This window comes from Hemiscyllium ocellatum, chromosome 32 (genome assembly GCF_020745735.1).
Source record: "Hemiscyllium ocellatum isolate sHemOce1 chromosome 32, sHemOce1.pat.X.cur, whole genome shotgun sequence".
In the NCBI taxonomy this organism is placed as follows: domain Eukaryota; kingdom Metazoa; phylum Chordata; class Chondrichthyes; order Orectolobiformes; family Hemiscylliidae; genus Hemiscyllium; species Hemiscyllium ocellatum.
This window is the reverse complement of record NC_083432.1, coordinates 14673063-14688382: the sequence shown is the minus strand read 5'-3', so window position 1 is coordinate 14688382 and position 15320 is coordinate 14673063. Positions and strand designations below refer to the sequence as shown.

General features: G+C 39.1%; 1 protein-coding gene across 2 annotated transcripts in view; it reads right to left on the bottom strand.

Moving 5' to 3' along the window:
- Positions 1–15320, bottom strand: part of LOC132830868 (26S proteasome non-ATPase regulatory subunit 11) — a 105280-nt gene that overhangs the window by 68637 nt on the left and 21323 nt on the right. For both annotated transcript variants that reach the window (XM_060848766.1, XM_060848767.1), the window contains exons 2-3: positions 4695–4796; positions 544–668 (exon numbers count right to left, since the gene is read on the bottom strand). In XM_060848766.1, coding sequence (XP_060704749.1) covers positions 544–668; positions 4695–4796 — 227 coding nt within the window. The remainder of the gene's footprint in view (positions 1–543; positions 669–4694; positions 4797–15320) is intronic.

Sequence of the window (15320 nt, the reverse complement as noted above, 5' to 3'; positions counted from 1 at the left end):
TGTTCTGTCAGATTAAACATTGAATAGAAAATCAATTTGATCAAAGGGTTCAGAAAAAATTTACAAGGATGATACCAGGCTTGGAGGATTTGAGCTTTAGGGAGAGGCTGAATAGGCAGGGATATCTTCCCTGGAGCAAGTGGTGACTTTGTAGGAGGTTTATAAAATCATGAGGGCATGAATAGGGTAAATCTTTTCCCTGGATCGGGCAGTCCAGAACTAGGTGGCATAGATTTAGGCGAGGGGAAAAGATTTAAAAAGGGACCTGAGGGGCAACTTTTTCATGCGAAAGGTCATGGCATACACACGTCACCTGCCAGGGTGTGGTGGAGGCTGGTACAATTACAGCATTTAAAAAAAGATATCTGGATGGGTATATGAATAGAAAAAGGTTGAATTGGATATGGGCCAAGTGCTTGTAAATGGAACTAGATTAATTTAGGATATCTAGTTGGCATGGACATATTGGACCGAAGAGTCTGTTTCTATGCTGTATATCTCTATGTTTCTATGACTACATAATTCAGCAGTGTTAACTCTTACCTCTTGGCCAGTTGCCGCTTCCATATCTAGGAACAAGTCGAGCAATGACCGAACCAATCGAGCAGCCTTGGCTTTACTGATGGAATTCAGGAATGGTCTGACGTACTTCAGCAGTCCCCCCAGTTCTTTGGAGAGGAAAAGTGGATTTTAAATATCAGGGCTGCATTATACACAAAATGAAAAACAAAATCCTGAATTTTCTTTGGCCATAGACATTAGCTACTTAGTATTTTAGCAGACATCATCTCAGCACTTTGTCTTTGTACTGAAGATGTTTTGAAGCTGTGAATACCAAGATTCAATTTCCATTGAATCTCCTTCACACTTACTGCCCACACTCTGGGAAATACTCCATCTAATCTGGGTTGAGCAACAGTAATTAGATGAGATAAAGCATATACAAGTAAGTAAAACAAAAAAGGATGAAACAAGAAAATAAAGTGCATTGTTGTGAAACAGTAGCAATGACTATTAAGCAGCAGTAATACATTCATGAAACAGCGCCTTGGGAAGAAGTAGAAAACAGAGAGAGGTTGAGGTTCTGTGTTCATCCCCCATGGCCTGGTCCTTCCAACCCAGCCTCATCGTTCCCCAACCCTCTTCCGATTCATGGCCTTATCCATATTCACAGGGAATAGTACACGTGCTCTGTGGTGTCAGCAGACTGCCTTTCACTATAAAGTCATTCTCGATTAAAATGTTTAATCTACCTGTTCAGATATACCACCTCAACTCCAGGGCAGGTAGAAACTTTTGACTTTGGTATAGGGGCATCACTAGTTAACATTACAAAACTCCTATCTAAATTGCAACTGGTCACAAGAAATAGGAACATTTCTTGGAGCTGGCATTTTTGTTTGTCATAAGATGAACAAAAACAAACCTACAAAAAATAATTAGAACGTACAGTCAACACTATATTGAGAAACAGTAATTCGATTTATAATTCAACTATTCATTGCATTGCTATAGCCTCCAGATCCTCCAGATCTATGGTCAAAAGTTAGAAAACAGAATTAGTTTTACAGATCTTTGGTGACTGACAGATACAGTGGGCCGAATAGCCTCCTTTCGTGTTTTAAATATCTGAGTCTAACCTGAGATAGAGTGTAATAAAATAAATTTTAACATAATCACCATTGGAATCCAGTGAAGCTACTGTTAGTTTCCCCAAAGAGTACGCATGGGGCACTGCAGCAAATAATAACTTGACAAGTTATGCGCTTACCTGAAGTGGCAGCAATGAGCAGATTTTTTTCAAAAATAAAATCTGAACAAACTGAGGGGTAAACCATTCACTCAGTGTAAGTTATGTGGCATTTCTCCCCCTCAATCATGCAATTTCATAAATGTGTACAATCTCAAAAATTTGAATGCACTAGCAGTAGTTTACAGTGGCAAAGGTTTAATAAAAACCAAGGCACCGATTTAAGGAACAGGCATTACAGCAATTCACTCAGGCTCCATTGACAGCAGATTCCAGCTCTGCGGCCTCTACCATCCAGAAGGATGAAGGCAGCAGGTGCAGGGGGCACACCAGCACTACAAGCTCCCCTTCAAGTAATAAACTACCACGACTTGCAATTTGCTTGTCCGTAAATTCCTGAAGGTGGTAGAGAAGTTTAATAGGGTAGTTAAGACAGCACGTCTTTTCTAGTCAAGGTGTAGATTATAAGAGCAGGGAAGTTATGCTGGAGGCCACTGTTAGGCCACAGTTGGATGACTGTATGCAATTCTGGTCTCCGCACTATAGTCAGTCAGGGCGGATGAAGCAGCGTGGAGAGAGATCAATATACTCATTTGCTTTGGAGCAGAGAGGTAAAATTGAGATGCATGTGCAGGATGGACAGAAAGCAACTGATCCCCTTATTTGAAAGGTCAACAAGGAGGCATAATTTTACAGTGAAAGGCAAGGGATTTAGAGGTTTGTGGAAAATAGTTTTCATCGAGACGGGGGGGGGGACCTTCAACCTTCAAAAAGTATTGGGACAAGCATTTGAAATGTCATAACATTCAAGGGTATGAGTCTACTGCAGGTTTAGTGTAGCTTTGACACTCCGGATTCGATGGGCCAAAGGACCCCTTTTGTACTGTATGCCTCTAGATCACCATTCCTTCAGTGTCACTGGGACAAACAGTACACCACACAGACAACAGCAATCGGGATGGACAATAAATGCTGACCAACCTAGCAACACCTAACCAACAATTGCAATTTTTAAAAATTTAAATATCCGGGTCTTGTGCTTTGTGATGGATTGAAAATACCTAAGAAGCAAATTCAATTGGAACTTCTTAAAAAATAATACTCGAAGGGTAGAAAAATACAGAATTGTTGGGAAACAGCAGAAAAAAAAACAGTACAGCGGGCCAAATGGTCTTCCGCTGTGAAAATTACTTTGTGTAGAAACTAAAACAACCTATTTAAGGCAACTTCTTTGCCTCTTTAAGACAAAGTCCGAATGTGACATACGGTTCTTAAATTCTGCTAAAAACCATCCAAGTTTGCACAGAGAACAGAATATACCTTATGAAGGGTAGCTGTATGTGCATTTCTGTCAACTAGAGAGGGGAAGAATGCTCTGTGAGCTTGGACGAAACTGTAGAAAAATCAACCTTCACTTCTCAGTTCAAGAGGGAATGTCTCTAAAAACGTGAAACAAGTCTGAATTGGGAGAGGGTGAGGCGTGATTTAAAATACTCTTGGTAAATAGATTATGTAGGGTTTTTGAAAGCATTTACATAATTTATGTACCTAAAATGCTGATCAATTGAAGCATCTTCGCAATTTAGTATCTAGCAAGCCAAAATCAGAGGAGGTTAGTTTAGTGCAGAATAAAACTATAGATCAAACAAACCTAATATTAAGAATAGATCACAGTGGTGCTGGAAAAGCAAGGCAGGTCAGGCAGCATCAGAGGAGCAGGAAAATAGACGTTTTGGGCAAAAGCCCTTCACTCCTGATAAAGGGCTTTTGCCCGAAATGCCGATTTTCCTGCTCTTCGGATGCTGCCTGACCTGCTGTGCTTTTCCAGCACCACTCTGATCTAAACTCTGGTTTCCAGCATCTGCAGTCCTCACTTTTGCCTATTATTAAGAGTACTCCATAATGTACACGCAAAAGATCTACCATTTCATTTACCAGTTATTCAGGGACCATCTGAATAAAATTTCAAATAATATCGGCTGATAATCAATTTTACACTGTAGCTCGCATCTATTGAAAACCAGGTTTGGACTTTCCAGAAGTAATTGTAGTGTGTTTATTCCACTTAAATGGATACAATCCAATACCACTGTTACTAGACACTGTGCCATCTAAGTTTCTACAAAGTTCTCAGCGTGCTCAGCAAGTCAGGCAACATCTGTGATTTCAAGACTAATGAATATACTTTTAAAACAAAAAGGGGAGACGAAAGAGATTTTAAAAACAAAAAAGAAATTGTTTCACACTGAGGGTGGTTCAAACATCCAGAGGAAGTGGTGGGTGTGGTACAATTACAACGTTTAAAAGACATTTGGATAAATACAGGAAGACGAAAAGGTTTGGAGGGATATGGACCAGGTGCAGGCAGGAGACACCAGTTTCGTTTGGGATTTTGTTTGGCATGTATTAGTTGGATCAAAGGGTCTGTTTCTGTGCTGTACTACTCTCTGATTCTATGACTGTAAGATTACTTGGTAACATCTGCAATAGAAACTTCTGACAATCAGATTGAAAACAAAATAGGAAAGAATCACCAAAAGGTCTGCCTTTTCCCATCCAAAAAAAAATCAACAGTCCAGCAAAATGGCTTTTAACGTAAGCTATGACTACCACCTTTAGTGTCCTGGTAGTCTGACAGCAAGGAAGATTTCAAATTCAGCCTGTTAAGCTGTGATTTCAGAGTAGATTTTTGGTGGGTTAGGAAAACAGATGGAGTCAAAAAGGTTTCAGCTTTTCAGCAGGAGCAGGAGTAATTACAAATATCTCAAATTTGTCAAATGCCCATTTCACACAGTCCCTTTGTAAGACTTGTCTGCTGCGTCATCATGCATAAACAAGAAATGGAATGCCCTAAAGAGAAACACATTTTCGTAGCTCAGTCTCAGGTGCATTCAATGCATTATGCTGTGTGTATATCTCAACTAAAGACACTTATACAGTTTACCTGCTGCTTGCCCAGTTTTGGCAAGAAGCCCTCCCAGCTCCAGAATACTCTGCTCTTTAACACGGACAGCTTCTTCGTCATCTTGCTGGATATCACGTTTCACTGAAAAATAGAACAAATGGGACACTCAGTCTCGGAGTACTAACTTGCACTTTTGACATTTTTGTGTCTGTTAAAAGGTTTTTTTTGGACACAGTCAAGATGCTTGCAAACATCTTCTATGACAGGTTTCTCAACAGTTTCATACAATGCACTCATAATATACAGCAGTTGAAGAACACCACTTCAAAATGTTAGTGCTTACAGAGCTATTAAACAAGTGATAGAAAAAAAATCACAGGAATACCACCTGTACAACTCTGAATAGTAAACTTTGTGGCAGTAAGACAGAAAATTTCCACAGAATAAATATTAATCTTGAATCATAAATTTGCCTCATTGCCTTGCAGGCTTTGGTTATACGGACATGTATCTCCGTAACTGGTCACAGGTGACCCATTTCAGCAAGCTGTACTAAATCAGCAGCGAGTTCACCATGTGGATACAAAGTAACACCTATAAACATACAGTCAGTTTCAGATTTACTCTCAAACACCAAACTAGATTGCTGTTAATATTCTGAATCAGCTTAGGTCCTGAAAATTGAGACAATGGGTCTAAACACATCTGCTGTACATCATAGGACTTTGTGAACTGGATGCCCAGAATAACCTTTACAATGGAACTGGTCAGCAAAAGACACATTGCAGGTTTGAAGCCAAAGGCATCTCGCAGATCATCAAGCTGTGAACACCAACTTTGGTGTCCTGGTGGACTGGCAGCAAGTAAGATTTCAAATTCATCTTGTTAGGTTGTTTTCAGAAGGTGGATCTTTCTTGGGTTAGGAAAACAGATGGAGTCAAAAATGTTTCAACTCTGTTTCTTCTCAGCTAAAGATTCAGCCAGTTGTTTTTTTTAGAAGCAAATGTAATGTTGCAATGGTAGCATTCAGGTATTAACAATTTTGGAAGAGGAGCCCAAAAGGGTGCAAGGGCCTTTTCAAATATATCTAAAATTAGTCAAATGTCAATTCATGCAGCCTCACAATGCTGCCCTCTATTGGACATATTGCATTAATTTTTTTTTGTTCTGTAAAAATGGGTACAGGTATTGCACAGATTTAAGCAACTTTTTTTTTTAAATTGGAACATGCTGGAGGCCACAAAAGCTTTGTTGCATTCAGTTGAGTGAATTAAAAACTTTTCTGAACGTCACTGATAAGTTGCCTCAGGACATTTGCAGACCGTAGCCAAACTGATACTGGGGGGGGGGGGGGGGGGGGGGGTTGGAATACAGATAATATAAAAACTATGGCATAACTTAACTCCATAACACAACTAAGAAATATTACTTTTGCAGATGAGCACAGGAACAGGATAGAGGTTTAGAAAGTGACCCAAAGAATGACCAAAATAAAAAGTTCAAAGTGTGATTGGATTTGAAACATGACTCTGCTTCTCCCTCCACAGATGCTACCAGATCAGAGTTTCTCCAGCATTTCCTTTTTTAAAAGGAAAGGAACAATGGAATGAGAAAATGAGGAAATATAAAAACAGATTACAAAATTTTTAACAAGTATATAAAAAGGCAATGAGTAACTAAAGTGTGCATTGGTCCCTTAAAAGGAGATTAGGCAATTAACGAGAAACAAAGAAACTATAAAAAATTTTGAAGTATTTTGTTCCCTTCTTCAAATTAGAGTCTTGAATTTCAGGAGCTACTGTTTGGTTTGGAGTCTCTTTTCTCATTCTGACTCCTTTATTTGGCAATGTAGTCATGTAGCAACATTACCTCCTGCAGTTGCACTTTAAGGATTTCCTTCTTGAGAATCAAACTGTAAAGCACAAAAACAGACCCTTCGGTCCAGCTCATCTTTGTTGACCAGATATCCTAAGTTAAACTCGTCCCAGTTGACAGCATTTGGCCCATATCCCTCTAAACCTTTTCTGTGCATGAACCCATCCAGATGCCTCTTGAACATGGTAACTGTATCAGACTCCACCACTTCGTCTGGCAGCTCGTTCCATATACTCAACATCCACTGCATGAAAAGATTGCATGTCATGTCCCTTTTATATCATCATTCTCCTCATACCTTAAACCAATGCACTTGCCCCCACCCCCCCAATTTTGGGCTCCACCACCTAGGGGAAAAGACGTTGGCTATTCACCCTATCCATATCCCTCAAGATTTTGAAAGCTTCTCCAATGTCCGACACTCCAACACAACATAATGAGCTTCTAAGAGAGAGAGGCAAAAACCTGAAAGATTTATTAACTAAGACCTTGGTTGGAAAATTGAACATCCTGCTCTCAGCAGCAAGAAACTGGCCATCTCATGCAACTCCCCCAACTTGCTCACAAAAGTCAGAAAGGGTTGGAAAGATTCAACCCTGGTGTTGTGTGCGCCTCAGTATAGATCAGCTAAGGATACTGCATTGCATGACTCAGTGTGGTCAGCTGAAGATACTCTCGTAGAGTCCAGTTCAGCAACAGGAAATAAAATTAATTGCTAACTTGTTTTTTAAAAAATTGGCCACTTTGAAATATACGCAAATATTAGGTACCTGAGTGTTTACAAGACTGTAGTTCTTTTTGAAATATTTAGTTAATATTCTAAACGGTTAGCACTACTGCCTCACAGCGCCAGGTTCAATTCCAGCCACAGGCGACTGTCTGTAAGGAGTCTGCACGTTCTGAGTATGTGTGCGTTTCTTCCCATAATCCAAGTGTGTACACTTTAGATGCATTAGTCAGGGGTAAAGTAATAGAGTAGGGGAATGTGTCTGGGTGAGATACTCTTCAGAAGGTCAGTGTGGACTTGTTGGACTGAATGGCCTATTTCCACACTGTAGGGATTCTACAATACTTCCTAATACTGCCCCGGCTTTCCACTCTCCTTACACACCCTGCCAAAGTTTTCATATGTTAATTTGGTGTCCCCTGCATAATTACACTTGAAATATTATCCAGCATCTACCTCTACTTGCCACATCTGTACCCTAGACTTGAAAGCCATTGAACCCTGACCACTGGATTAGCCTATCCCAACCACCTTTAAAACATCCACTATTGTTCGCTTAAAAGTTTTAAATATAGTCAGTGTAAACATGGCACACCAATTCTGAAGCACATCTAGGATTTTGCAACTGATGCTTGCTGGATATAATTTAAAAAGGGAGAATTCTACAAAATTAACATTGCCTTATAAAGCTTCAGTTCATGACAACACAATTGTATATTCAGTAGTTTGCACTGATTGTCTCAGTTCATGACCACATCTGCAAATTCTAGCAAGTAATACGCCATCTAGACAATGATATTTCACATAGCAATCTCTGCCTGTAGCTCAAATGTTATATATCATATGCTGTACGCTCAACGGTGAAATCTAACTCCTGATTTAGAAAATTATTTTTTGCCCTTACTCTGAACCCACCTAACTTACTATACTCCACTCTAGCACCATCAATCTCCTCAGTATTCCGGGCAGGTCACCTAGTTCCCACATCTCTGCCAAGTGTGAACCTTTCCCAGTAGCATAGGCAAAACAAAGAAACTCAGCTCAAACACTAGTTAGGTGTAAACTATCTAGTGTGGGCCTACCTGCAGGCTCCTAAACCCAATTCCAACATCCCAACTATCTAAAGCCCTTTCCATTATACTATTTTTCAGTCACACATTCATTTGCATTCTCACTTCTTTTCTGGTTATGTGTGATGCTGAATGTAATTGGAGAATACAACGTGAAGTACTTTGCATCATAATTCAAGGGATTATGGAAACTCACAATCATGTCAAGGTGGTGATCCACAAAGAAGTATCCATGGTTGAACCATCAAATGGGAGATCTGCACTAAGAAATTTAGCAGATGAAAAAAACAAAGATAGTGTTCCAACTGAGAACTTCAAAACTGGCATGTGTGTTCACATCAAACTTCCAAGGAATTCTCTCTCAAATTTGGAGAAAGTTAACTACCCATTGTCCCCTTGCTACAGGGACTGTGACAACCTTAAATCATAGAATCCCTACAGTGCAGAAACAGGCTGTTTCGCCCAACAAGTCCACACAGACTCTCCGAAGAGTATGCCGTACAGACCCATTTCTCTACCACGTTACTCTACACTTTCCATGACTAATGAACCTAACCTACTCACCCTGAACACTAAGGCCAATTTAGCATGACCAATTCACCGAACCTGCACATCTTTGGACCGTGGCGGGGGGAAACTGCAGTACCTGGGAGGAAACCCACATAGACACAGGAAGTATGTGCAAGCTCCACACAAACAGTCGCCAGAGGCTGGAATTGAAACTGGGTCCCTGGTGTTGTGAGGCAGCAGTACTAACCACTTAGCCACCATGCAATGATCAAGAAGGGAGCTCAATTATTCTGTGGAAACAATTGAGTGGAGTTACTTCCGTTTTACCCATTCTCCTGAACAAACTTTTATGTAGTCAGCAAAATCTTCCCAAAGGTAGAATGTGGCTTTAGACATTCCACACAAGAACGTCTGACCTACGTTTGTATCACTACAAAGATCAAGAAAAGTATCAAGAACATCAGGAACTCTTCAATCGATTTAAGTCAACTGACCGAATGATTTGGTGCAGTAAATTAGGCTCTCTGTGGAATGTACACCAATCAGTTGCTCATGCAAATAACTTAGAGTCAGAGACGTACAGCATGGAAACAGACCCTTCAGTCCAACCTGTCCATGCCGACCAGATATCCCAAACCAATCTAGTCCCACCTGCCAGCACCTGGCCCATATCCCTCCAAACCCTTCCTATTCATATACCCATCCAAATGCCTCTTAAATGTTGCAATTGTACCAGCCTCCACCACTTCCTCTGGTAGCTCATTCCATCCATGCACCACCCTCTGCATGAAAACGTTGCCTCTTAGGTCCCTTTTATATCTTTCTCCTCTCACCCCAAACCTATGCCCTCTAGTTCTGGACTCCCCGACCACAGGGAAAGACTTTGCCTATTTATCCTACCAATGCCCCTCAAATTTTGTAAACCTCTATGAGGTCACCCTTCAGCCTCCGACGGTCCAGGGAAAACAGCCCCAGCCTGTTCAGCCTCTCCCTATAGCTCAAATCCTCCAACCCTGGCAACATCCTTGTAAATCTTTTCTGAACCCTTTCAAGCTTCACAACATCTTTCCGATAGGAAGGAGACCAGAACTGCACACAATATTCCAACAGTGGCCTAACCAATATCCTGTACAGCCGCAACAGGACCTCCTAACTCCTGTACTCAATACTCCCATTAAAGTCCTGTAATGACTTCATAACTACAAACCCTAAAATGTAGATCTGATAAACATATAAACATGGAAAACAGGTGTAAGAGTAGGCTATTCAGCCCTTCAAGCGGTCCAATATCATGACTGATCATGCAGTTTCAGTATGCTGCTTGATCCCTTTAGCCAAAAAAAAAAGGGCCATATCCAGCTTCCTTTTGAATTCATCTAACAAACTGGCCCCAACAGCTTTCAATGATAGGGAATTCCACAACTCAGAAGAAATCCTTCATCATCTCAATTCTGACTGGCTTGTCCCTTTTCTTAGACAGTGACAGAGGTCATAAAAGGTCCTTCAATCTCTAAACTGGGGTCAAACAAGGGTATAGGATAGCCCCAGGCCCACAAAGCATTGAGGCAAAACTCTTGCAAAGTCTGGACCAGCTACAGTTGTGTAGCTAAAAAAAAAGTCTCCCATGCCAAGTCCTGTTAGCCAACTCTCAAATGGCCAACATTTCAGAGGAAGCTGAAAGTTAAACACTTCAAAAGAGACTGAAGCTCTACTTAAAAGCAGCTGCAATGGCCTCAATAATGGGAGAAGCTGGTTACCAATACAGGTAGTATTCTATAAGATGATGGTTGTGTTTTTGTGCAATCTCACGTTATAGGAAAATTTCACTTTAGAAACAGCACTTAAAGTGTTGGTAATGTAATCTCATTACAGCCAACACATTCTAAAATTTTGCGCTTTAGAGACAACATCTCCAATTTGTCAATCGTGTGAAATTGTGTTAACGAAACACGCAATATAGCTGAAAAAGATTAGTTCAGAGTGACACCTTGTCCGCCAAGCTGAAATCATGCCTCAAGTCCCAACATCTTAAAATGGTGAGGTACAACAGGAAACAAAGAAAGGAAGCACCAAATCCTGCAATCCAGATTCTAATTTCTGTTGGAACACTGCTCGCCTGCCCAATTTTAATAATCAGTCTACTAAGTCATGTGAAAATCAACTTAGGTGGGCATTAACACAGGTGGGTATCATTCCAAATCAAGAAAGCTATTTGCTTCCAACTCAGATTTATCCTTTTTTTGGTCCAAAATGGGTGCACTCAAACATTGATGCATCAGAGTCCATCCTTCATTTGTCTTTTGTGTCTTGGATAACAATAAACAGTTGAAGATATCATTCATCATTTTCTTTTAATTTGCATACATATTTGTTACAATTGTGTCTTATTTTCCACCATCTGAACTATTTCCAAGCAAGGTTAATAATTTGCCTTCAATTTCATGCACTTTTAGCAAACGTCTTATGTAGAAGCACACAACTGCCTCCTGAAAAATTCATTACAAATTACAACATAGACATTCCCCACTTGTACAACCATAAAAACAACTAATTAGTCTCTTAGTTATGACATATGCTTTACAATTCCATGACAAACTGGCATACTCCAAGTCGCTCAAGTCTGTCATAATTATAGATTCCATTAAGTCCACCACACCAGAGTTTATACTGAAGTCTATGATTTCCTGATTTCCCACCTTTCCTTAAATAATGAAGGTAACCTTTCAAATTAAACAATTCCTGAATCAAAACACGCTTTGACAGATGGTTTTCAACTTGGATGTTTATTGTATGACGATTACATCTAATGAGAGCAATGAATATTTTGCCTCAGAGTTAAAAAAGAGGGATGTATTCGAAGTAGCAGCAGTACAATTCCAGAACCTGTTACATCTCATCAGCATGGAATACTTGAAAAACAAATTACCACCCATTTTCAGGCGAAGAATCACTGGTAATTTAGAATCAGAACAGCCAATTTTAAATTACTTTGTCCTGAAACTAGTTAAAATTATTGGGGTTCAGGGAAGAGGGGTGGAGAGCATGGGAGAGGGAGAGAATTAAAAATCAACAGAAACAACAACTATTTAAATAGCACTGGAAGAGGAAAAAGGTGAAAGTGCATAAAAATAACAAAAGGACAAACTCTATGAATGTCAGCCTCATGGAAGGGAGAGGAAAGAAATTGTAGTACAGTCCAAGATACATGGATTATTTGGAGACTTAGAAAGAAGTCTATATAGGTCCACCTGATGCACAAGTTCACATTTCAAAAACTATAAGCCTATCCACAACAGTGCAAGTATACCTGACCAATGCAAACCTCCATGAGATAGGGTATCAGTCGTATGTTTACATTCTTGAACATTTTCCCCACATATGTATAAACTAAATCGATAATACTATTAAAACTGGAGTACATGAAATAAAGTGTAGAATTTAAATTCAGAAAACTAAGCAAATAAACAATTCTAAAAATTCAGCACCCCGTTTTTATTTCATTGGTACACAGATCAACTCTCTCACATCAGTTAAGTATTAGCGAGTTTTGAGAAGATTTGTAGCTCGGGTCGAGGTTCTGGATGTAAGTTTGCCCACTGAGCTGGAAGATTCATTTTCAGACGTTGTTACCATACTAGGTAACATCAGTGAGCGCCAGTTAAGTATATACCTTCTTGCATATTTTACCAGCAAATTCCCAAATGGAATATTATATAAACCCCAATTAAGGCAGCATCCTCTCCAATTGGAAAAAGGTTTAGATTTTACGATCCACTGAGAGGAAAAATAGTAATGCAGCCAAGACTTATTAATTAAAATATCAGAATGGAACAGGGCAGCCTGTCCCATTTTTACACTGATGCATTTTTATCTTTTCCCTTCTCAAACTAAAGATTAACCTCACTATGAAAGGCAACCATATGGAACTGCATCATACAGTGCAAGATAAAGACCAAGAGACCACTGTCATGTGCAGAGGTAGATAAGCACAGCTAGCTTTATCATAATTGCAACCCTTGTCACCAATGGCTGAAACATAGCATTCAGGAGCCAATGAAGCATTGTGTTATATCAAGGAGAGCATTTTAAAGGATGTCTTATGCAATAAAAGAGCCGATGTCAAGTAAGCTGCTAGAGGTAGCTCTAATCTTTGGAGCTATTCTTCAGCAGTCCTTGTTACTAATATAAAGTTGCAAACAAAAAGGGAGCAGGCCCATCAGGTGCATTTCATCATTCATTAAAGTCATGGCTGAACTTCTACATAAATTTCACTTTTCTGTTTTACCCCCTCAATCCCCACCCCCCACCGAGTACCAAACTCTGAGTCTCGAATTTACTCATCAATTCTGTATCCACAGATCCCAATTGCTTTTTTCTCCATCCATTCTATTACATTACTCCCAACCTTGTACACTAACCTCCTACCACATTTCTTATATTATTTCTCCTGCTTCTGACCCAAGAAATAATGCTAACTTTCAATAATGTGTTCTTTGTTAATAGACTGTTTTTATTTCCTAAAACTTAATTCTTATTTTCGATTTTCCATTACTTTGGGAATTTCTAGGTCATCCTTTCTTTTTTTTTTGAAATGTAAACAATTTGTCGGGCATATATCAGTTTTCTCACTGATATTGCAAACTTTTTCTATTAATCCAATACTATCCTTAACTTTTCCAATTATTCAAAGATGCACGATTTTTCCCAGGTTTTCTTTATTCAAGTCATAAAGGAGACTGGAAAGTAGGTTTTCTAGAAATGTTTGCTATTGTTTAATCAATCATAGCTTTTAGCTCATTTCTCAATTTACTTCAGCCAAATCTCTCTACGTCGCAAACTGACTTTATTGATAAACAAGCTCCTAGCTTTGGAAATCATTTTCAAACTTAACTTGATATTCTATTATAAGTCACTCTTCAACAGGGCGAATTATAAAAGTTACTAAATTAACAATGTTCGTTACAAAATACTAGATTCAGAACAGCTTTTTCCTTCATTAATTCCTTGAAATAATGTTCTAAGAAAATGTTTTGAATGCATTCCATGAGCTCATTCTCTAAAGCCACTTTTTCCAATTCATTTGGTTGATAAGAAGATTGAAGCTTGCAATTATTGCAAGATCCCCATGATCAAAAGAGGTTTCTTTAAAGCTTTGGGGAACTCTGACAACTTTTAGACAATTTCCCAACTACAGAAATATTTTGTTCTTGTTGAGTACATCATGAAGCAGTTAATTATTAAGATGTCACGAAAAATAGGACATAAATTAGGCTATGTGGAATATAGTTTGGAATTACAACTACCAATCACAGCTCTTTTCAGTTTGCGTCTAACTGGGTTCAGTGAACGGCTCTGCAGTTGCAAGTTTGGCTACAGGCTAGAATATATTTGAAAATAAAAGTAGGGTAATACTTGAAGAAAAAAAAAGTGTTCAGATATCAACTTGTAACATCGTATATGGCAGCAAACGTCACAGGAGCCTTCTTGGTTAACTCCCTGCTTCTCAAGCAGTTGCTGCTTTTAAGAGAGATATCATTTAAAAATATTTAGACTATCACTTGGTATTTCAATAAGTTTGAATGTCTGCGCCATGACAACATGCGCATGATTGCAAGCAGTTGATCATAACTCTATCATTCACCTTTTTCAGAACATGGAGCTTCATCCCAGTTTAAAAAAAAATTAAAATGGAGGTCTTGTAAAATCCAGGGTTAGGATTTTCAAAATGACAGATATTTTTAAAAAGGGTCTCCTATGTCAGGACAAAACTCACTGCAAAAGACTATTTTGTTTTCACTAGCTTTGGGTTTGATAGGTTTCAAAGTATTTTTCCCTTATTTTACAAGGTATCCAATGTGATTCTTAAACATTTTCATCCGTGTACCATTAAGACTAGGCAAAATACCATACAGACCACTCACCATTACTCGATCCATTTGCACTTGCCATCACAAAAAATAAACAAATCAAATAATGGGAAAGATGTGCCACTTTTCCAGCAACACATTTTCAGCTCTGATCTCCAGCATCCGCAGTCCTCACTTTCTCCACTAATGAGGTGATACCTGGTTCCCTGTTGAAGAGCTTCAGTCTTCTATCAACCTCTACTTTTGGCCAGTTCCTCTGTTTTCAATCCCATGTGTGTAGAAAATCTGATCCTGCTGTTATATATTGTTGGGAATGTGCTTTAGAACACCATCAGCAAGTTCAGTCAAACGTTTCCCAGCAAATATCAGCTTCAGTGATTTTCGCTTCCAATCAGCCCACAGATCACCAAGAGAACCACAGAAGAATCACATTTTGAAAACCAGTGCCACAGAGCAAAAATACCACCACAAGCACTCCTTCAGTCAAAATAAACATATGCCTGCAAACCATGATAAAACACAAATAGGCATTATATATCTGCACTTTCATACAATGCTGTTTTGAAATTTAAGGCATTGCTACTATTAAAAAAAATCTTATTTAATCAACCAATTC